Source organism: Lynx rufus, unplaced genomic scaffold (assembly GCF_022079265.1).
Source record: "Lynx rufus isolate CCGP_SWC_20201006 ecotype Redwood Valley unplaced genomic scaffold, mLynRuf1.p SCAF_2, whole genome shotgun sequence".
NCBI classification, from domain to species: domain Eukaryota; kingdom Metazoa; phylum Chordata; class Mammalia; order Carnivora; family Felidae; genus Lynx; species Lynx rufus.
In genome coordinates, this window is record NW_025814834.1 from 142,700,880 (window position 1) to 142,725,293 (window position 24,414).

General features: G+C 37.5%; 2 protein-coding genes across 2 annotated transcripts in view; both read left to right on the forward strand.

The window, feature by feature from the left end:
* ABCA4 (ATP binding cassette subfamily A member 4) overlaps positions 1–1,154 on the forward strand; it is a 164,309-nt gene extending 163,155 nt beyond the window's left edge. Inside the window, exon 53 of the mRNA XM_047082315.1 lies at positions 957–1,154. Within this exon, the coding sequence (XP_046938271.1) occupies positions 957–1,154 (198 nt within the window). The remainder of the gene's footprint in view (positions 1–956) is intronic.
* Positions 1,084–23,364, forward strand: GCLM (glutamate-cysteine ligase modifier subunit). The gene is made up of 7 exons (XM_047084241.1): positions 1,084–1,580; positions 6,804–6,869; positions 8,173–8,257; positions 11,370–11,429; positions 12,657–12,859; positions 14,738–14,852; positions 19,352–23,364. The coding sequence occupies exons 1-7, from the start codon at positions 1,455–1,457 to the stop codon at positions 19,519–19,521; spliced, it is 825 nt and encodes a 274-aa protein (XP_046940197.1). The 5' UTR covers positions 1,084–1,454; the 3' UTR covers positions 19,522–23,364.
* Positions 23,365–24,414: the final 1,050 nt, after the last annotated feature.

Genomic DNA, 24,414 nt, shown 5'->3' on the forward strand with positions numbered 1-24,414 from the left:
ACTTTCATTCAGCCAACAAATATTTACTCAAAATCAGACTCAATCTCTTACCTCCTGCTACCAGCTTCTTTCCACCTCCCCCTGAATTTTTACCAACCGGAATTTATCTCTTTTAGAATAGAATTTTGCTGGGGCGCCTGGGTGGCGCAGTCGGTTAAGCGTCCGACTTCAGCCAGGTCACGATCTCGCGGTCCGTGAGTTCGAGCCCCGCATCGGGCTCTGTGCTGATGGCTCGGAGCCTGGAGCCTGTTTCCGATTCTGTGTCTCCCTCTCTCTCTGCCCCTCCCCCGTTCATGCTCTGTCTCTCTCTGTCCCAAAAATAAATAAACGTTGAAAAAAAAAGAATAGAATTTTGCTTTTTAATATATCTAATTGCTCTTAACGAGGGTAAATGTTTCCTGAGGAAAGCTCAATAAATGTTCAATTTGAGGTTCATACCAAGTCTACTACATATGAAACTTAGTAATAAAGAATCACAAAATCTTCCCTGATCTCACCGGTCGAAGTGTTCTCTTTAATCTGAACTCATCAGGAAACTGTCCTACGCTACCCTTTCGTATGCTTAGGCCTTATCTTTAGAACTAGAGTATTAGCTTCTCAAAAACAAAGATTAAGTTTTACTCTTTGACTTCACACACTGTCCAGCAAATAGTGCAAATCAAGAGACCTTAAAGAACATGAAGAAACACCCGCAGTTTGGGGGGAAAGGCCTTAAGAAAGAAAATGAACTAAAAGGGTAGAAAAGCAAAGAAGGGGAACTTTGCCTTAACACCTGCTTTTGGGAACTAAAACCTACTGTTTCAAAGCCATGGTAGATGCTTTCGCTGTCTTTTTAAAGAGGTATGGAAGGAAATCACCAGCGCGACCGCCCATTGGCTGGGAGGCGAAACCGCGAGCGCGGCTGGTGACGCTAGGTGGCAGGGGCACGAGCCGGCGCTCCGTCCTCTGACCGGCAGGGGGAGCCCTGCCGAGCGCCAGGTCCCTCCCCGCCCCGCCCCGCCCCGCCGCGCGCGCCCCGCGCGCCCAGCGCTCTCTGCGCCGCGCGCCCGCCCGGCGCCACGCCCGCCACAGGCCAAGGGCCAGTCACCCGCGGGCAGGCGTCCCGCAGCCTTCTCGCCGCCCCGCCCCGCCCGGCCCCGCCGCGGGACGGGTAACGGTTACCAAGCACTTTCTCAGCCGCGATTTCTGCTTAGTCATTGTCTTCCTGGAAACGGTCCCTTCAGTTGGGAGTCAACTCTGAGGCGGCAGCCGCAGTAGCAGCAGCCGCAGCAGCCTCAGCCGCCGCTCCGCCACCGTCCGGCCTCCCTCGGTCCCGAGCGCAGGCCGAGGTCCCGCCGCGTGGGGCCGGCAGCCTCGCGCTCGGCTCTCCCGCCTCGGGCACCGCGTCCTGCGGGGCGGCCTCCTTCCTCGCCTGCGACCCCGTCGCCTCCTGGCTCCTTCGGTCGGCCGCTGCCATGGGCACCGACAGCCGCGCGGCCGGGGCGCTGCTGGCGCGGGCCCGCACCCTGCACCTGCAGACGGGGAACCTGCTGAACTGGGGCCGCCTGCGGAAGAAATGCCCGTCCACGCACAGCGAGGAGGTGAGAGACGCGGAGCTCCCGGGGCAGGCCGCCGGCCGGGCGGCTCCGAGAGGGAGGCAGCGCCCGAGGGGAGGGCGGGCGGCCAGGCTCGGGGCGCGGCGGAGGGCGCCGGGTGAGGCCGCTGGGGTTACGACGTCGCCTCCAAACGTGCTGCCCCGCGGCCGCGCGTCTTAAAACACTTGGCAGGTGCAACTTCACCCCGGGGGACGCCTCTGGCAAGCTTCCGGGCGACAGCCGAGCTCTCGAACGTACCGGCCCCCTCTTCCTCGCGGGGGTGGGATGGGCGGGGTGGGTGCAGAGAGAGCCAGTACCTCGCTCCCACGCTCTCCCAGCCCCCCGGCCCCTTTCCCCCTCCCCACCCCGCGGCCAGGTGAAGACGGTGTAGAGACTCGCTTTTCCGGGATTCAGGTGAGGGTAGCAGTAAATAATCCACTTAGCTCGGAGACTGACAGGAGTTTCTCTATTACAGTAAGGCAGGTGACTAAACGCTCAGGTTCGGCTTTGGAATAAGGTACAGATTTTTCTCGCCCAAGGTGAATCTCCCTTAGTTTATTTCCCTGAAGACTAATCGGTAGTTTGAAGTGGCAGAGATCAGTCTGGAATTACACACGTGTTACGGGTTCGGTGCTGGTCATCCCTGCGTGGGGAGTCCGTGTGCACAGCCCGTTGCGGAGGCATGTCGGTGGTGTGGGACGATCCGAGTATCGAGGGATGATGACTAAATGAAACACACCTTTTCGTTCAGGAGCTGTGTGACTGTGAGAAAGTTCCCTTCCCTCAGTCTGTCTCCACAACTTTGAAGCTGATCAACCCGCTGTGAGGATGAAAAGAATATAGGAAAACGTTCACCATGCAGGCATTTATCTCATTATTATTTTCATCTGATTGCGTCAGAAAGCTAAAACAAAGCTTGATTAAAAGAAAAAGTGCCCCATGCCACCTTATGACGCTCTCAGCTGTAGTCCTAGGCAGCTTTTGCTCTTTTATTGGAGATGCTGGTAATCGGTGCAGGAGCACAGGGCATCCGCGTATGCTCTGGGCCTGTGGCCAGGCCTGGCGTTGAGAGCGAGCACCCATCAGAGTGAGAGCTCTGGGCTGTAACTTTAATAGGAATCGAAGTCCGCACCGTATTCTGTGACCAGATTCCATCCACCTCAGTGTGTATACCTTTTTCTGTTTAAACCGCCCCACTTAGACTATTTCTCCCCCAAGTAAATATTCCTGTATTTCTGGTCCGTTAATTTCCTCTCAGCGCTGTTGGTTCAATGCACCATTTTCCATGTATATTAACAATATTGGGTGAAACTTTTGCTCTCTTGTTTCACTGCAACACCCTCTAAAGTAGTGGCCTTCAGAGTTTTTTGACTGCAAGCCCAGTAAGAAATTTTACCTTGCAGTCGCGTTCATAGTCCATAAGGACAGAAAGTAGGATGCGCGGTTGCCTGGGGCTGGGGGTAGGAATGGGTAGTGACTCCTACTACGCACATGGAGATGTTCTAAAATTGGATTGTGGCGATGCTGCACAAGTCTGTAAAACTCTGCACAAATTCTCTAAAACTCATTGAGTTGTGCACTTAAAATGAGTGAATTTTATTTATGTAAATTATACTTAAGTAAAACAAAAAATCTCAAAGGTTTTATGAAGATATTAACCTTTAGTATATACTGTGTATTCTGATTTTTTTTCTTATTTTTTAAATTTTTTTTCAACGTTTTATTTATTTTTTTTTGGGACAGAGAGAGACAGAGCATGAACGGGGGAGGGGCAGAGAGAGAGGGAGACACAGAATCGGAAACAGGCTCCAGGCTCTGAGCCATCAGCCCAGAGCCCGACGTGGGGCTCGAACTCACGGATCGCGAGATCGTGACCTGGCTGAAGTCGGACGCTTAACCGACTGCGCCACCCAGGCGCCCCTGATTTTTTTTTCTTATTTTTTAATGTAACAAGTCACATCCCACACTCTTTATTTCTTTTTTTTTTTTTAAGTTTATTTTTGAAAGAGAAAGGAAGCACAAGTGCGGGAGGGGCAGAGAGAGAGGGAGAGAGAATCCCAAGCAGGCTCTGACTCAGGGCTGGAATCCGCGGACTGTGAGATCATGACCTGAGCTGAAGTCAGATGCTTAACTGACTGAGCCACCCAGGTGCCCCTACACTATTTTATTTTATTTTATTTTATTTTAGTTTAGTTTAGTTTAGTTTAGTTTAGTTTAGTTTATTTAAGTTTATTTAAGTTTATTTATTTATTTTGAGAGAGAGAGTGTATGGGGGGGGGGGGGGTGGGGAGAGAGAGAGAGAGGATCCCAAATAGGCTCCTCACTGTCAGTGCAGAGGAGCTGAAATCAAGAGTAGGAAGCTTAACTGACTGAGCCCCCGAGGTGTCCCTACACTTTTTATTTCTTAATGTAACAAGTCATACTCCACAATTTGAAAAACATTGTTCAAAGGACTAATTCTGGTTTGGGTGTTTTATTTTGGGTTGCTGCATAAGAGGGACAAAATAAGCTAGAAAACATTTGAGGAAAACTTGAAGATATGGCAGCATATTGTAGGGAAAATATGACAGTTTAGTTAGGAGAGGCATGTTTTGTTTCCATGTAAAAAGGAACTTTGTATCACCCAAAGCTCCAAATTAGGATATGCTACTTGAAACAGTTTAACCTCCTAGAATAAAGAAACTGAATAAATCACTCATTATTAAGAAAATTTACACATTGAGTAGAGAGTTCAAGTTTCCTAAAAAGGTCTCTTCAAGTTCTAATGTCTTTCTTTTCTTTCTTTTTAATGTTTATCCAGTTTTGAGAGAGAGAGAGAGAGAGAGAGAGAGAAACAAGCAGGGGAGGGGCAGAGAGAGAGGGAGATACAGAATCCAAAGCAGACTCCAGGCTCTGAGCTGTCAGTGCAGATGCAGGGCTCAAGAAACCATGAACAGTGAGATCGTGACCGTGAGCCAAAGTTGGCCACTCAACTGACTGAGCCACCCAGGTGCCCCTCTAATGTGTTTTGTCAATTCTATGATCTTTAAAAAAATTTTTTTTCACTAGAATTTTATGAAGTCAAATCTTGTTTTTTAAATGAGCCATTATAGGACTGTTTTGCTTAGTTCTTTGTTGTAAGAGTATTTGGCCAGAGGACTCACGTAGTAAGTATATTTACAACTCTTAAACAACATGAGATCTGATGATACATGACATTATGATGATACTTCTCTTCAGTGATCATATGTGTATATGATAAGAATGAAGAGAACAGAGCATCAAAAAGTATAAGGTTAATGTTGGGTCAATATACATAACATATAAAAGATTAGAAATCACTAGGTTAGTGATATAGTCAATAAATTTCTCATATTATTGTAACATTGGGTCTGTTCTGACATTTTGCAGAATCCAAGATTATTAAAGAAATTGTTTCAAGAAGGGGTGAATACTCTGAAAATATACTTCCTTCCTGAATTGGAGAATTCATCAGGAGAGCCTTAAGTATGCAAATAAGCCATCCTTCCAGAGGAAGTTTTCTTAAAATTCTCTCATGATATGAGCCAAACCATACTTGATAGAATTCTTAACCTGCTGCCTCAACTTTTACTAATTTTGAAAAGAATATTGACTTGTAATTCTCTCTGGAATGATTATCAACTAATTTTATTTACTATTTTAAATTTGATTATATATTTTCTATGAAGATACAGACCTTGTAGATTGAATTCATATGGGTTATTGTGGATAGCACATATAGTTTTGTTGTAGATTATGAAGCTTAATCTAGATGACTCTGAGCTCTTAAATTGATAGACCAGTTTCTTGTAATTATCTGTACTAAGATAAAAGCAGTAAAGGGCTTGTGTCCATTTTTATCATAAGCAGTCATAGATCAGATAGTTCAGAAGCTGAGTCTGTGTTATTGCTATTTGGAAAGTGCTTTTGCAGTTCAGGGACTTGCTCCCAGTTACTCATTTATTTTCTCATTGATTGCCCACAGAATGCAAAGCACTGTGTCCTTGGATGTTTATAAGTGATTTCAAATTGCTAGTGTTGCCCATTAGTGGTCCTAAATCAGTTTGCTGAGTCATAGAACAGCATATTTTTTTCTAATTAATAGAAGCCATCAGAATGCCTGGCATGTAGCAAACTATTTGTTTTGTAAATATTTTGTTCTGTGTATGTAGGTAGTCACTCTCTATGTGAATGTATGTACGTCTTACTCTGGACCACTATTAGACAAGTTTGAAATACACTGACCTAAAGCATGAAAGATGAATGAGCATTTTAATGGATTTACAACATACATAATGTCAGTATAAACAAATTTTTGTTTGTACAAGAATATATTGAAGGCAGGTTGGAGGTATACCTAAGTGTTAGGAAATGACGTGTGGGCTGACATTATGCAAGTTGACTTGTGTTAAGATATGACTACAGTGCAGGGCACCTGGGTGGCTCAGTCAGTTAAGCCACCAACTTCGGCTCAGGTCATGATCTTGTGGATTCGTGAGTTCGAGCCCTGCGTTGGGCTCTGTGCTGACAGCCTGGGTCCCGCTTCAGATTCTGTCTCTCTCTCTCTGCCCCTGCCCTGCTCATGCTCTGTCTCTCTCTCTCTCTCTCTCTCTCTCTCAGAAATAAATGTTAAAAAAAATTTTTTTAAATAGTTAAAAAAAAAAGAAAGAAAAAAAAGATATGACTATGGTAGTCCTCAAACTTTATATGTTGATTACATGGGATACTTGTTAAAATGCAATTTCCACTGCCCTTAGAGTGATTCAGCAGGTCTAAGCTGGGGCTCAGGTACTGTAATTTTTAATGAATACCACAGGTGAATAATGTAGGAGTTCCTCTGGCCACACTTAGAGAATCATTTGTTTGTCTTTGAGGAATATCTCATAGTGATTAATAATAATTTTAGTCAGCCTCCCTGAACTTGAACCCCTGTTTCTTTTTGTTTCTTTGGGAATACTTTTATGTCTCAAAAGTTTACTTAAACTTTCGTTAGTACAAAAATACTTTTAAAATAAGTACTGTTTATCATCATTTGAAGATTAAGATAAAAACATTTAAATACGTTTTTGTTGAAGAAAACAAAAAACTTGTAAAACTAAAATTTTGGTTTTTATGATTTTTCCTATTGACATCTTTTTTCCACTTATCAAACAAATACATTCTTATTGTAGAAGTACAGAAAAATGTATAGAGTTTGATTAACAGTTTCAAAACGCATTCCTTTTACAGCTTCGAGATTGTATCCAAAAGACCTTGAATGAGTGGAGTTCCCAAATCAGCCCTGATTTGGTCAGGGTGAGTAAAATGTGAATGAAGAAATCATGTGGGTCAAAAGGGAAATGCAGTAAGCAGGGAATTAATTCCCCAGTTGTGATAGGGAAGTCAAATAGGCAATTAGCATAAAACTCCCTGTAGCTGATTTGCTGAGATGGCTGGCTGCCTGACCCAGTATGCTTAAGCATAAAACAGAAAATCCAGGATGTGTCACCAAATCTTCAACTAGACAAGATAATCAGGATTCTCGGTGCTTAATTCCCAGCACGGTATCTTCACAATGTATTTTGTTCCAGTTTATATTTGGTCTAGTAAAGGAATGACTGTTGAGCAATTTTGGTTGCTAGATTGCTTTGGTAGAGCATCGTAACTCTCAATATAATTTTTTTAATGTCAGTTTCAAGTGAAACACTGGGTGTCACATTAAATACCAATATATGACTATTATCATAAATATTAATACATAAACCAGAGTGGTTGCAAGCCACTCTTTGGAATCCAATTCAGCCAAAAGCTCATAACAAATTACATAGACTACTTTAAAACCATGAAAGAGGACATGTGCTGGAAACGCTTGTTTCCCTGGGCATTCTGCAAGTTTAAACTCTCTAGCTGCTAGGCAGATGTTGATTAATGTCTTTGATCAGTCTGTGTTTCTCTGAAATGACCATTTGCCTCTATGCATGACTGATAAACTCTTACTATAAGCCCTTGATGTGTGCTAGGCATTGTAATATGCTCAAGAACTGTGAGGAAGCCCTCACTATTTATTTTGTAAATGTGGGTTAATATATTTCTGATTTATATGTACTAACATTTTATCATTTTCCTCATAATTTATTCATTATAATGCATTAGAATGGCCTTTACTTTTTTTTATTGCATTCAGGAAAAAAAAACTTGTTTTAAAGTGTTTGTGATTAATATAAGAAATTTTTAACATGTCATCCTGAATGGATAAATATTTATCATTTTTCATTGGTTTCTTTTTTAACTAAAATTATGTACTGTGCTAGTAGTTCTAACTCCTCACATGTTTCCCCACCGCCACCACTATTTGTTTTGTTTTTGTTTTTTATCATGCATTCCTCTGAGTACCTGCTCAAAATGAGATAATTTTTCCCAGTAAATGGACACACACACAGCATTTTACCTTTGTTTCAGGGTTTTGCAAACCTTATGAAGCTCATCCAGACATTCAGTAAAGAACCCAGTTATCTTATGGGCTCTCTGCTTCTAAAGGGCACTATGGACAATAGAAAACATATAGCTAATCAGAAACATTAATTTTATATTTATTGTAAACATTGTGTGTTTATTATAGGAGTTTCCAGATGTCTTGGAATGTACTGTATCTCATGCAGTAGAAAAGATAAATCCTGATGAAAGAGAAGAAATGAAAGTTTCTGGTAAAGTCCAGCCTTTACAATTTATTTTGTAATACAGTGGAAGTGATAGATTTTGTCAGGCATGGGAATAAACCTTTCTTTCCCTCTGGTAATGAGAGACTCAGTCACTAAGTGTGAGAAATACAGAGATTCTTTTTAAACATAATCTTGATGTAAACTCCAAGAGGAAGTTATAGGAGGTCAGTTTTGGCTACTTAAGCAGAGTCAGAATAGAACTTCACCTTGCTCTTCTTCATGGTGGTCTCATTAATTTATATGTTGGACTTCAGAGCAGTAGGAAGATTAAGGTGGAGGGAATGGAAAGAAGAAAGGGAAGGCTTAAGAGCAGTGTCTACCTGAAGCGAGCATAAGCCTTCTCTTTCTGATGGAACACTGCTGAGCGATGGCTGAAGTCATCTGAAAGCGTAAACAGAAGTCTAGCAACAAGTTGCATGAAGAGAAGTAAAATACATGTTAAACTCATTCAACAAATGTATTGAGTGACTGTTTTCCAGAGACCTGCTAAGCTCAAGGAATGAAAAAATAGAGATGTGCTGTTTTTGCCCTCAGTTTACAGTCAGCATAGCACAGTTATTAAAAGCTTGACCTTGGCTAGATTGAAATTCCTTCATATACAGATTACTGACTGGTGTAATCTTGGGCTAACTAGTTACTTAACCTCTCTGAGCCTCGGTTTTCTCATTTATAAAACAGGGATGCATCTGTTTCACAGGCTTCTTCGTAAATTAGGTGAAATAACAAAAGCACTTAACATAGTGCTTGGCAAAACAGTTAAGTGCTAGCTAGATAGTTGTTATTTATTACCATTTGTGGTTGTGTTGTGGCTGTTATTTTATTAGGATGGACATGTAAGATGAGATAGGGCATTGTCTTTTGACTCAATAACTACCATTTGTTGAGTTATATTGAGTTAGCAATATAACGATTTGGTTATATTTCCTTACATGATTCTCAAAACAATCCTACAAGGTAGGTCTATTGTCCCCATTGCACAAGTGACGTTAAATAACTTAGAAGTTGTCATGTAACCAGTATGTGGTTGAACCAGGAATCCATCCAGGTATGCCTGACTCTAAAACTCATTTCTTTTACAACACATTGCTATTTGTGTTGGAAAAGGAGGTAAAAGCAACCTTTTCTCTGTGGTTGATTGCAGTTCTTCATGGTTTAGATCCATCTTGGAGCTTGTACAGGTTGTCCTCAGTTCCTAGAGGGCTTGAGATTTTTTATAAGTATCAAATTTTTCCCTATTTGAAGAGCTTCCCTTTCCCTACGTATCTAAAAATACCTCCTTTTTCAGAGAAAGGAGACCATTTCAAATAGCCCAGATTCATGACCACAGGGATAGTGGTGGGGAGGGTTTTCATGGAGCATAACTATGGCAGCTATGGTTGGACCAAAGTGGTGAAGATTGACTCTCACCTGGTAGAGAGTGGTAATGACTTTTAAACAGAGAAGCTGCATGAGGAAAGCAATGCTTTAGGAATATTAGCAGTAGAAAGGAAGGGACAAACAAAAGAAATGTACAAGGTAAATTTGTTGTATTTGTTGAATACCAGGCAATTTACATACAAATACTTCATTAGCCCTGTTTTTTTTCTCCATTCCCTTTTCTGATTTTCTCTCTTCTTGCTCTCCCACTACTCCACCTATTTGTCTATTGAGTAAATTTAGATTTTGAATACTGAATTTACATGAGGTAAATCTATACAAATAAATTTGAATTTAAATCAAGCCAAAGCCTCAGTCTTACAGAAAACTACTCTGCTTTCCTGGTAACCAAAGAAATGCCAATTAATGTGGTCCTGAAACCACATTAGGTGTATATTGTACCTATTAAATTAGCAAAAAACTTACATTTGATAGTGTTCTATACTGTTAGGAGAGAAATTCTGTTTTTTGGGTTTTTTTCAAATGTTTATTTCTGAGAGAGAGAGCAAGCGCAAGCAGGGGAAGGCAGAGAGAGAGGGAGACAGAGGATCTGAAGCGGGCTCTGCGCTGACAGCAGAGAGCCTGATGCAGGACTTTAACTCATGAACCGTGAGATCATGACCTGAGCCAAAGTCAAGAGTCAGACACTTAACCGACTGAGCCACCCAGGCACCCCCAAATCTTTTATATAACAGTAGGAGGTAAATAAAACATAAGAAGACTCACAAAAAAGCTCATACCCTTTGACTCATAAACACATTTCTGACAATGTGTCCTTGGGAAATGCTTCAGCATAAAGTTGAACAAAGTTACCAAGATGTTTCTTTAACATTGTATGTGATAACAAAAAACTGGTACTAATGTAAGTGTTCAAAAAGTAGGACATTATTTAGTAGTCATACCCTATCAAAATTACAGAATAATGTTCAGCCATTAAAAATGAGTATGTAAAATTATTCATTAAAAATAGAGAGTATACAGAAACCTAAATAGTGTCTGCTTTCAGTGATGAGACAATTGGCTTTTTTTTTTTTTTTTTTTGGTCTTTGTATTCTTGTAGGTTCTTCTCATTTCTAGAGTGAATATATTGCTATTAAGATTTTAAAAAAACTTTAAGGGAACTAAATACTTGATAAAGATGTAAAAAAAATTATGTAAAGGTAAACTAAATAGATAGGAATAAATGCTATACCCTGCTTCATATGACCAGTAACTGAAAGGTAATGTCTAAAACTTAGAATGATTGTATTAGAAAGGTGAGGTTGTGGTGTTCTTTTCATTTTTCTTCTCATTATAAGTAATTTTAATTTAGTCTTTGCATTGATTTTAGTTTATTGAAGAAAGTAATATGCTCCATTAATATTTAATACATAAAAATATACATTTTGAGTAATTTAAGTTTGTATATTTATCTGACCTGCCTTCTAACAGATGGAAAATTAGTATTTGCTTTTTTGTTTTGACAAATGGGTATTTTTTTGGCAACTGACATATAAGTTAAAAATTACAATGGAAATGTACTTTCATGTCTTAAAATGGAAACTATAAAATTATGTGACTAGGAAAGGAAAGATAATTCATACAGGATTCTCTGTCATCTTACTATTGTTGGCAATGTTAATACTGTGTAGTAAAAGTTACCCAAATGTAGTAATCAGTTGTGTTTTCTTTTGTTACCCAGCAAAACTGTTCATTGTAGGATCAAACTCTTCATCATCAACTAGAAATGCAGTTGACATGGGTAAGCAAAAATTTAACTTTTTACCTTCATAATGATCTTTAAATTAGTATAGGTGTATTAGTTAGGTCTTGTGTTCAGGTCCAGAAAAAAAGAAAATGAGCTCATTCCAATTTTACTCTTTAAGGTTCTAGCCTAATTTCTTAAGGCTTATGTCAGATCATATAAGCATTTATTTGTAGGTTCATATTTTGATATATAAGAAGAATGTAAAAGATATAATCAAATATTGACTATATGTTTGGAGATAGAAATTCTTAATCCTATTCTTAGCCCTTTTAGTACTATAATGAAATACCACAACCACCACCACAACAAAACAGGCATTTTCATCTTTGGCTCTTGGTTAGATTATTGTGATATTACAATTATTCAATATTTTTTCTTCTAAAATGTTCTTACAGTATAGAGGTTGGACGCTTAAGTAATTAGCTCTATAATATAACTGTGGAATGAAAAAAGAATCATTTAAAGTAAACTCTTTAAATTATTTTTATAGAAATTACCTCTATTGGGGTGCCTGGGTGACTCAGTCAGTTAAGTGTCTGACTTCAGCTCAGGTCATGATCTCACAGTTCGTGAGATTGAGCCCCACATTGGGCTCTGTGCTGACAGTGCAGAGCCTGGAGCCTGCTTCAGATTCCGTGTCTCCCTCTCTCTGTGGCCCTCCCCCACTCACACTCTGTCTCTCTTTCCTTCAAAGATAAATAAACATCTTAAAAAATTTAAAAAAAAAAGAAATTAAATTATCTCTATAAATATAGATTAGAACCATAAATTTAGTTTTTCAGAGTCTCAAGACTATTCTTTGCCATGGCTACCAATTACAGAATATGAGGTCAGAATTCTTATAGTCATCCATATAAGATACTAGTAGAACTGGAGAAGAAAATTTTATGAAGATAAGGAAGCTACCAAAAAATTGTCTTAGAAACAAGATGAAGGCCTTTTCTCCAGAAGGACTATAATAACTGTGAGTTCCTAGGAAGGAGGCAGGTCAAAGAAACTGACTTGTCTGCCACACAGACCCAATAGATGAACAGGGGCTTATACTTTTTTAAGAGATGGAAATGTTGTAAATGATTATGAAACTGAGTGAAATAATCTGCTATATTAGAAAACTAGTGAACCATATGGACAGAATTTAGTGGGATACTTGAAGGACATTAGAAATACTTGTTTTTATTATGTAACAAATATTTATCCTTTTCGTGTTTTCCTTCACATCAGCCTGTTCAGTCCTTGGAGTTGCACAGCTGGATTCTGTGATCATTGCTTCACCTCCTATTGAAGATGGAGTTAATCTTTCCTTGGAGCATTTGCAGCCTTACTGGGAGGAATTAGAAAACTTAGTTCAGAGCAAAAAGATTGTTGCAATAGGTACCTCTGATCTAGACAAAACACAGTTGGAACAGCTGTATCAGTGGGCACAGGTAAAGCACAGCTAGATCACAAGTACTCTGGGAGGAGCCCAGCTGTTATAGTCTTTGCTACATACTGTTTAGCATCATACACAATAGTGGACAGTCACTGTTGATTTGCTATTCCAAATGTGAGAGTTTTGAGGCAAGATTTATCTAAAACATTGGATTTTTTGGTCTCAAATACGTGCCTAATCGAGCTTAATTATTAATTGGTTTTCAAATAAGTGACATATTGGGGTGCCTGGGTGACTCAATTGGTTAAGTGTCCAACTCTTGATTTCAGCTCAGGTCATGATCCTACAGTTTGTGAGATCAAGCCCCATGTTGGGCTTCGTGCTGACAGCATGGAGCCTGCTTAGGATTCTCTCTTTCCTCTCTCTCTCTCTCTCTCTCTCTCTCTCTCTCTCTCTCTCTCTCTCTCTGCCCCTCCCCCATGCATGCACTTGCACTCTCACTCTCTCAAAATAAATACACTTAAAAAAAAATGAGTGACAAAAACACTGGAAAATGTGTCCTGAAGCACTTATAGCCAAAATGAATTAAGGCTGTTTCCTTCAGTTTTACTTTTGTGATAAAATTATTACATTTTTCTTTAGATAAGATTACATTGTGGTTCTGATTTCTTAAGGGAATATCATATATACAAATATTTTGCTGTTACTTAAAGATAAAAAAGACTTTAGGTTCATAGAATTTGATACAGAGTAGGTGTCATAAATTAATCACAACTCTCTGGCCTAATAATGTACAAAACTATTAGGGAAGTTGCTTACTAACTAGTATTTTACCTTTACTCTCTGTGTTGTTCTTTATTCCTTATACTTCATCCCCAATCTTCTCCTTTTCAGATTTTTCAGTTTGTTATGGACAGGAAGACCCTAGAGAACATGTTGCCCCTTCTCCCTTTGATTTGGTGATAGCCAGAATGTGGCCAAGATTCTGCTGGAGAAACTTGGGTGATGTGGAATGTATCTATAAATTAACCAGAGCAGCTGTTAGAAATTATCTAGTTCTTTTTCAAAATGTGTCTGATTTATAACCATATTTTAATTTTATTTAACATTTGTTTATTTTTGAGAGAGAGACAGAGCACAAGTTGGGGAGGGGCAGAGAGAGAGGGAGACACAGAATCTGAGGCAAGCTCCAGGCTCTGAGCTGTCAGCACAGAGCCCAATGCAGGGCTCGAACTCACAAGCTGTGAGATCATGACCTGAGCTGGTCGGAAGCCCAACCAACTAAGCCATCCGGGCGCCCCTATAAACCATATTTTATACTTTAATATTAAATGTTTGTATCACTCCTCTTTGATCTTTTACCTTTAAGACATACTCCCTCTTTAGCTGGAACCATCACACTTAGAATCATGTTTATTTCTTTTTTTTTTTTTAATTTTTTTTTAATGTTTATTTATTTTTGAGACAGAGACAGAGCATGAATGGGGGAGGGGCAGAGAGAGAGGGAGACACAGAATCAGAAGCAGGCTCCAGGCTCTGAGCCATCAGCCCAGAGCCCGACGCGGGGCTCGAACTCCCGAACCGTGAGATCGTGACCTGAGCTGAAGTCGGACGCTCAACCGACTGAGCCACCCAGGCGCCCCAGAATCATGTTTATTTCTGAGACAGGTGTACTAGGTTGCAGGTACTAGCAGGAGAGTTTCTAGTAGTGTAGCACTACATTGGCTACCACCTGGAGTTCTTTCCTTTCCCTGTTACCACTAACATGAGTTAGAAAAACATATGTTAATAAATATATTCATTTAAAGTATTTTGTAAACTGTAAGCATTATACATGCAATATTTCATATTTTCTAAAGTTGTGTCCTTTTATTGCTTTCCACTTTTTGTAGTACTTAATTTAGTGGCAATGTCATGATTTTCTTCACTTTAGGTAAAACCAAATAGTAACCAAGTTAATCTTGCCTCTTGCTGTGTGATGCCACCTGATTTGACTGCATTTGCTAAACAATTTGACATACAGCTATTGACTCATAATGATCCAAAAGGTAAGATTGAGATTTTCATTTCTTGATTAATCATGAGGTTTTATCTTACAAGAAGCTACTTGTTAAAATTTAATTTTTAATTTTGTACAGTGATAAATGTTACCTAGAACTTCTCTTAATGGTTAGTTCAAAATACATATGCCTTTATTTTAGTTTCAGAAAGCTTTATTTTGTCTTTATATCAATGGGAAAAAAATTAATGGGATCATTTCCTGAATATCCAGTCTGTTGAAGTTTATAAATATTAAGGATCTTTTAGGATATTTTAAATAGTATCATATAAAATCTTGTATAGTACAGCAAAAATTGTACCGAATAGCCACTTAAAGGGGATAAATATCTAGGAAGAGGGGCAGGTAAAATTTAATTTAAAATTTAAGCATCTTAGGATAGGTAATTGATTAGGTATTTTATTAATCATTACTATCAAGACATATGTTTTGTGTTGATCAGAAACATTTGATTATTGAGAATGGCTTCTCTGCCTTCTGTAGAATAATTTTTATTAACATTTTACAGGATAAGTAGGGAAACTGGGAAGGGAATGTTTTATACTTTATACTTATTTATTTAGCAGTCTTCTCCATTCTTATTTTTTCACTGAAAAAAATGAAACAGTGTTTTTGGTATAGTTCTAAGTGAGAAATGTCTTGTGAAAGTTTTAAATCCCTAAGACATTTTTTTAAATTTTAATTTATTTTGAGAGAGAGAGGAAGAGAGTGAGCGTGAGCAGGACATGGGCAGAGAGTGAGGAATAGAGAATCCTAAGCAGGCTCCATGCTCAGCACAGAGCCCAATGCAGGGCTCTGTTTTACAAACCTGAGATCATGACCTGAACTGAAATTAAGAGTCGGACACTTAACTAACTGAGCCATGCAGGCGCCCCAGAGATTTGGCCTTTTTTACCCCCCAAAGTAGGCTCCACACCAGTGTGGAATCCAGTGTGGGTCTTGAACTCATGACCCTGAGATCAAGACCTGAGCTGAGATCAAGAGTGGGACGCTCATCCAACTGAGCTACCCAGGTACCTATGACATTTTTATAGAGGTTTTAGTTTAATAAATACTGGAAGAAATTACATTTTCTAGGTGATTCTTGGAGAAAAAATATTTAGCTTTTACTTCCATGTCTAAAAAGATGGCTTTATACTGGTGGTTGGATTCAGTTAGTGTGCTCATGTATACCCCCTTAAGATGTTACACTATTTATTAGCAGTCTGCCACATTTTCATTTTTTCACTGTTTTGTATGAAGAGGAGGAGTTTTAATAGTTACTGTTCATTAGATACTAGGTATCATGCTAAATGCCTTTGAGAGATGATCTGTAATCCTCACAACAGCTGAAACTAGACGTTTTATTGGTAAGCCTCAGAATTAAGAAAGTAGCCAAGGCCACCCAGCTGGCATGGAACAGAGTTTAAACTTGGACTTGGTCCTGGCTGAATTTGGAGCCTTTCTCCCTATGCTATACTATCTTTTTGATTTGAGATGGTAGCGTTGTGGTATTTCAGCCTGAAAACCTTACTTTCTTGTCAGTTTTCATTTAAATGATACCAGAATAGGAGATAATGACTTTTGCCTCTCCCTTTAGTAATTACTTTCATAAGTAATTAGATTCATTTTTTAAAAAGTCATTTTAGTTGAAAATCTAACAAAGAATTTCTATGCTGATTTGTTCTGAAACATAAACCCAACTTTAAATTCCAACTTTCCATATGTTAGTAGATATTATATCACTTATCTATTTATTTGGTGGGGGTGAGGAGGAGGGGGGCTTTTCCAACAGTAATTATTACCAACAGCTGATGGATGAGCCTGCAGCCCATTCTAGCTCCACTTGAAAAAAACTCTTTCCTTCTTCCAGTAGGAAAGGAAATAGGAAAAGACTAAGGTGTCTGGTATTTTATTTCCATGTTATCTAAATGTTGGCATGTGGATTATGTGCTAATGCATGTTGTTATGGTGAAATAAATTGCATATATATATGAGAAGAGAGATTTAATCCTTTTTTGATATTGTTTTACTGACATAACTTGACACTTGGATGTCTTTCTAATTTTACTTCTAAACCCTTTGATTAGAATTTATAGGCTGATTCTGCATATACCATTAGTGAATCTTCACTTTGATCTATAATGAAGCAATTCTTTTCTTAAAAGATTAATTGTGTTTACTGATTCTAAAGAGCTCGCATGGTTAATGTAAAAGTATGTAGTTAAGTTGATGAATAGTAGCATAGCTCTCTGATTAGGTGTGTCACATTTTATTTTTTAAGCACTCAAGTTGTAAAACATTTAAATCTACTTGTCATCTAAAATAGAGTTTTGTTTTTAAGTCCCCTCTAAAGCCCTTCCTCTGTTCTAAAATTACCCTGTTCTTCAGAAAGTGTTTATTTTCCATTACTCTTTGCCCTAGAAGTTGTGGTAACAGTTCAACTACAGTCAGGGTGAAACTGTGAAGTGGGTGATCCTGACTCAGAACCTTCCCGTTTTCATTTGTTTCACCCTCCCTTCACTCCCATTAAGTCTGATCTGCTTTATGTCTCATTTCCTCCAGAATCCTCTTCTCTGTCAGATGGTCTGATAAGCAAATCCATGTTCATGTTACTTTCCCAAAGAGACATTTGCCTTCCATTTATGAAAGCTACACTTTACTAGGCTGCATAGCCAAGTTATCTAACCTCTCTGCCTCAGTTTCCCCCTGGAAAAGGGGAGAATATATCTATTTTATAGGGTTAACATGTGGATTAAATGAGCTAATACATGTACTCAGAAAAGTGCCTAGCACATGATAATAGCAAACATTTACTGAGAGTTTACTATTGACATTATTCAAATATCACAGCAGTTCTTTTGGGGCAAGTGCGTCCTTTAGCGCTCCCAAATCATACAGTCTAGATGGTCACTTAATCCCTATCTGTGTGGTTGGTTCTGACCCTAGTAGAAACTTTTCACATTGATTGGTTGATTCAACAGACATTTGAGTACCTATTATGTGTCAGGCAGTGTTCAGAATACTAGGGATATAGGACCAAGTCATATAAATTCCAACACTCATGATGGGAGGAGACAGACCATAAGATAAATGTTAAATGTGATAAATGGTGGTACATGCTATGGAGAAAAGTTGACTGAAGGAGAAAAGAGTGCCCAGGTTAGGGATTGTTGTTTTATATGGGGTAGTCAGGGAGACCTCTCTGCTAAGGTGACATTAATCAGAGACCTGCAAGAAGGGAGAGAACCTGTGGGAATCTGGAGGAAGAGGATTCAGGAAAGAGTAATCAACTGATTCAAAAGTGTGAATGTGCTTGAGGATTTCAAGGCCAGTGTGGCTGAAGAAGAGGCAGTGAGAAAGAGAGTAGTACATCAGAGCAGGATGTAAATGTAGAATCAGAAAATAATTACTTTATCAAAGAGATGCCAAAGAGTTTTTAAATGATCACTGGTGCCCGAGAGAATATGATAAGATTGGCATTCTGACATTATCAACTGCTAGTGGAAGTGTAAAGTACAGCCCATCTGGAAAGCAACTCAGAGTATCCTATAGATCAAGCTTTCAAAATGTACTTGTACTTTGGCTTTGTTATTCCATAGCCAGGCATGCATTTTAAAGATGTTCAGCATAGCATTATTTTTATTAGCAAAATACTAGGAAAAATTTAATTTTTTTGGTTAGCAATGAGGAAATGTATAAATTATGAGATCTAGATAATGTAGTATCTGGGTAATTATTAAAAGTGATACTTCCAGGGCGCCTGGGTGGCTCAGTCAGATAAGCGTCTGACTTCGGCTCAGGTCATGATCTCACAGTTTGTGGGTTTGAGCCCTACGTCAGCTCTGTGCTGACAGCTCAGAGACTGGAGCATGGATTCTGTGTCTTCCTCTTTGTCTGCCCCTCTCCCACTCACCTGTGTCTCTCTTTCTCAAAAATAAACATTAAAAAAAAAAGTGATGCATCCAAAGAATAATTACATGGAAAGATTCATAATATAAGTTGAAAAAATAAATTAGGTTGTAACTACAGTTATGATTTTTAAGATATGGAAAATAGATGCAGAAAAAAAGTTGGAAGGAAATACATGGCAATGGAAATGATCTGTCTCCAGTTGATAGGATTATTGATAACTTTCCTTTTTCATCGTTGTATGTAACTTTCCTGTATTTTCACTGGCTCTACATTAGAATCGCCTGGAAATCTTCAAAAACAAAACAAAACAACAACAAAAACCAAAACAATTATGCAGGCTCCACTCATCAGAAGTTATGAATTAAATAGGCCGGGGTACAGGTGTAGATACCTTAAAGAACTGCCTGGCTCTTTCTGATATTCTGGTTCAGATTCATAGCATACATTAAGGAAAAGCATATTTTATATTCTTCATATTTTATATTTCTTTGAAGTGTTTCTTGTGTTGTATCTAAATGCTTACCTACATGGTAAAGTGTTGTTATTTTCAAATTTAACACTTTGGGTTTTTATTTGTTGTTTGTTTGTTTTAAGAACTGCTTTCTGAAGCCAGTTTCCAAGAAGCTCTTCAGGAAAGCATCCCTGACATTCAAGCACACGAGTGGGTGCCCCTGTGGCTACTGCGGTATTCAGTCATTGTTAAAAGTAGAGGAATTATCAAATCAAAAGGCTACATCTTACAAGCTAAAAGAAGGGGTTCCTAACTATGACTTAGGATCATAACCTACTTACTGACTTGTAGTTTCCTTGAATATAAGATAAAATTGAGATGTATAAAAATCTGGTTACTTCCTGTAAATGCTGTCATGGAGGCAGCTATTCTTCAGTTATATTTGACAACATGTTATCCATCAAGTTTTGAATACTTCTCCTGCCTCCATATCAGTTCACTCACCTGAACCACTGTATTGTTTTCATTAAACTATTATTTTCTAATTGAAATTGCCTATAAAGAAAATACTTGCAATATATTTTTCCTTTATTTTTATGACTAATAGAAATCAAGAAAATTTGTTGTTGCATATATTTTGGGCCTAGGCATCAGGGTAATGTATATACATATTTTTTATTTCCAAAAATTAATTAAAGGCTTCTTATTCTATAGTATAACTAAGCAATTACAATTGTTAAGATTGAAATACTGGAAGATATTTTTTCTGTTATTAATGATTATATCCAGAGTAACTGGAGTAGCTGGGATCCACAGTAGTGTAAATAAAATTCATTTCTTCAATACATGAATGAAAACTTAAACTTTATGTGTCCTTGCTTGTATTTACCTATAATGATTTAACCTTGTATTCTTGTGCCATATTTTCCTTGCAATGATTTCCAAGACAAACCAAAGCAAATCTGAAAAAGGAGACTAGAAGCTTTGTAATTATTATTTGGGGTTTTATAAAAGCAACTGTTATCATCTCCAGATTCTTTTTAATTCTTGGTCCATCCTTAATATTTTGCTACTCATTCAAGAATATTCAAAAGTATTGAGTGTTTACCACGTACTGGGCATTGTGGGCTATGGGAAGTGGGGGGTATAAGCATTCAGAATCAGTTGAGTAAAATAGGTAATATTTGCTCCCCACTAATAACTGGCTAGGAGGTACTAAAAGCCAGAAAAGGAGTGAAAAAAATCTTTAATTCAGGGCCAACATTGTCTTTTTGGACAACTTTTTTGAGATGCAGTCTTAACTATTTAAAAACAAAATGGTATAATACAAACTTTAGAACTAGAAGAGGCTGTAGATTATTTATTATAATTCCTCATTAGTTTAAGAACCAGAAGATAGCAAATAAATAAGCCATGACCTCTGATATATACTCTATGTCTCCATAGTTCTATAAGTTTGTGTCTGTCATCCAAATAGTTTGAAAATTTCTTCAAAAATCTCATATCTCAATCAGTACTTTTAAACCATGTGTCCTAATACATGGTTTATAAAAATTAAGATATAAAACTAATTTTGCCGAAGTTTTTTCAACTTAGACAAAAAAAATATGGTTTCATATTCAAAGTAAATACACTAGACTCTTCCTATTCTAAACAAGGTTTTATAGTTTACTGGTTGGATAATTTCATCATTAGAATTATAATGTGAAATCAGCTGAATTACTTGCTAAAACTCATTTAAACTTAGAGCTTCCTAAAGCCTTATATAGCCTTTTTAGTAATTGTATATGTTATTGAATGTATATAGTTAACTTTTTTTTTTAACCTGGAAATGTACATTTTTTTCATACAACCTAAGTTTTTAAACAAATGTTCATTTTAATTTAAGCCTAAACAGTGAATTGGTCAAGGTATTTTAAGAGGGAACTTTAATATCACATTTTTTTTTTTAAACCCTAGACTTACAGAAATGGATTGTTTGAAGGGTTATTTTGAAGATTAAAAAAAAAAAAACTAATGTTGCTGATTTACGCAAGTGTCAGAGGAGCTTTTTTGTGTGTTCTTCTCTCCCCCCTCTCAATGAAGAAGCAAGATTATAGTTTCATGTTGTGAAGGGGATCAGGTAGATATGGAATTTTAAGATTATTTTTTTGTTTCACTTCTGTACCTTTAATTTCTGTTTTTGAATAACCTGTAAAAAATGATTTTTTTAAGGCTTTACAATTTTCCAAGCTGATATTTGCATCTTTTTTTCATAAACTATCAGAATATAGTGAATACTTTCCAAATACTTAAGGACTTAATGTTTAAAAAGCCATAAAATAAAGAGCAGTAATACTACCAAATAATTGCTTAAAGCTGAAAGCTAAGTTATCAATAGTGTATATAACAGATACGTTTTCTCAGGAGAGGTGTGTCCATGACTCAATATAGAAAGAATTTATATAATTGTTTTTTTTCCCCATAAACATGAAAAGAAGCTACAGCTTGTTATTACGTTTCCAAAATACACTGGAGCCTTACTTTAACACAATGTACTGTAACTTAGAATTTGTTCTATGATGAGTCTATCTTGAATTCCCATCCAAGAAACTATAGTCACCAGAAGGACCAAGGTGTCTTATAAAATACGTTCACATTGTGTAAATTCTGAAGACTACATTGTGCTGGTATCCAAGTTAGAGTATCCATTTAGGGATGGTGGGTGCTAGATTGAATCACAAGTAGCTAATGATTTTTCTGTTCTCAAAGATCACTTAAACAGCTATGTATGGAATAGAAAATAAAGTTACTCTATTTTGCATAAATGCTGAGACTTTTCCTTACCAGAGCCAAGTAGTAACTGAAATAAGATCTTTGTTTTCAATGATAAAGGCTTAAGTCTCATTTAATTACATCTCATTTTTTAACAGATTTCTTTCCAACTTTTCCACCTAGCATTTTCAATATTGGGGAATGTAAGTGATTGATAGTTTATTATATATTTGCCGACAGTTGATCTCTCTGCAAATTGTATGTTTAGAGAAATTTGAAGTTGTTTTAAGGAGAATTTAAACCATTTGTTTTCATAAGCAAATATACCAACTTATGATTCTGAACCTCTTTTTTAAAGTTAACTTCCTAATGTACCAGAACTTTTACCTGTCATTTCCCCCATAAAGTTGATGATGGGATATGTCAGTTTTATTTTTGAAAACTATGTAACATAATTTTCACTAATATTTTTTATAGTTTTCAGAATTAGAAATACACTTAGGGGAAAATGTTTTCATTAGATAATTCTACTTTTATGTGTCTGTAGTAGTGTATTATGAAATACAGGCAAAATAAAAGCATTAATAAACATGTTTATAATAGTCTTTAATATCACCTATGAGTATTAATGAATTACCTAATAAAGTGTGTTGTATATTTTTTAACTGAGTTGAATAGCGTAAGCATCTAGAATATTATATTGATTTTGACCTATTTGAATTCATAAACAATATGATTTGAAAATTATGAATAGCTTTTAAGTATCCAAGCCATAAAGCTATTCATGCATTCATTCATTCAATGATTTATCAAATGCCTACTATATGCCAACCACTGTGTAAGGTATTGGCAGATAAACATAGAAATGAAAAAGAACCTGTGTCTTCAAGGAGCATATAGTATATTGGGGGGGGCGGGGAAGAGAGATCTGTACATGAATAAGCAATAAAGGCTGCATCTGTTAATGACTGAAGTGGTGAAAAGGGATTGGGGGCATATGGAAGGAAGTGGGGCTAGGGAATATCTACTGCTAGGAGACTCCCTGAAGAAATTAGTCTTAGAGTAGGATGACAGGATAGGTGGGCATTCTGGCAGAGGCCTTTGTTTGCCTCATTTGTAAATATGCTTTTATTGAATGATGAACAATTTATATGTAAACTTTAGAAACTCAGTGAAAACACATTCTTAGAGAGCTTGCCCTTATAGATAAAAAGGAATGGCTTCTGTTGAGACAAGAGTAAGGTTGGAAAAGTAATGTTTTATAATCAAGAGGCTAAAACTTGCCCAAATCCCCCACATAGATCAGAATATGGCTGTTACGTAGTTTCACTACCAGAAAAGTCAAACAAAACTTTAATATGTATCTCTCAACAATGAATAAATGTATAAAATGTCATACAAGATTTTTGTGTGTCTGTTGGTCCATTATTTTAGAAAGGTTCATGTTTGACAATGTCCATTACTTATTTTAACTCTATTTTCCTTGTTTCTTTCCTCACTGTTGAGTCTTTCAACTTTTCTTGCTTATGTCCTTAGTAATTCTTTCCTGGAAGGTCATTGGGCAGTAAACTTTCCAGGTCTCGTTTGTCTGAAAATATCTTAATTTAGTTCTCAATCTTAAACGATCATTTGACATTATAGAATTCTAAGTTTCCAAATACTTTCCCTGAGCAATTTGAAGACAATATTACACTGATTCCCAGTATATATACTCTTCCTGATGAAAATCTGGATTTCTGTCCCTAAAAGTAATGTCTTTTTCTCTAGTCTCTTTTTTATTTTTAGTTGAAAATTTCAACCTACTTTGATATGATTGGAATTAGAACAAAGCAGGAAATTAAAGCTGGCTGCAAAACTTTTTGACAACATAAAACTTAATCACAAAAGAAAACAGATAACTGGATTTAATCGAAGTTTAAATCTTACATCCTTCAAAAGACATTAAGAAGGTGAAAATACAAGATACAGGCAGGGAAAATATTTCTAGTACATATTTCTGAGGAAAAATAGGACATAATAAAATTATTTTAAAATTACACTTCAAAGTACACTGTCAAGAAAGTAGAAAGACAACCCACAGAATGAGAAAATATTTGTAAATCATGTGTAAGGTACTTGTATCCAGATTGTATAAAGAACTCATAACTTCATAATAACCCAATGAAAAGCAGACAAAATGTTAGATTTTTCTCCAAAGATAACATGAATAGAGGCACCTGGGTGGCTCAGTCATTTAAGCATCTGACTCTTGGTTTCGGCTCAGGTCATGATCTCATGTTTCATGGGATTGAGCCCCACATGGAGCTCTGTGCTGACAGTGCAGAGCCTGCTTGGGATTCTCTCTCCCTCTCTCTCTGCCCCTCCCCAGTGCGTGCGTGCATGCATGCATGCATTCTCTCTCTCTCTCTCTCTCTCAAAATAAACATTAAAAAAAAACATTAAAAGATGCTTA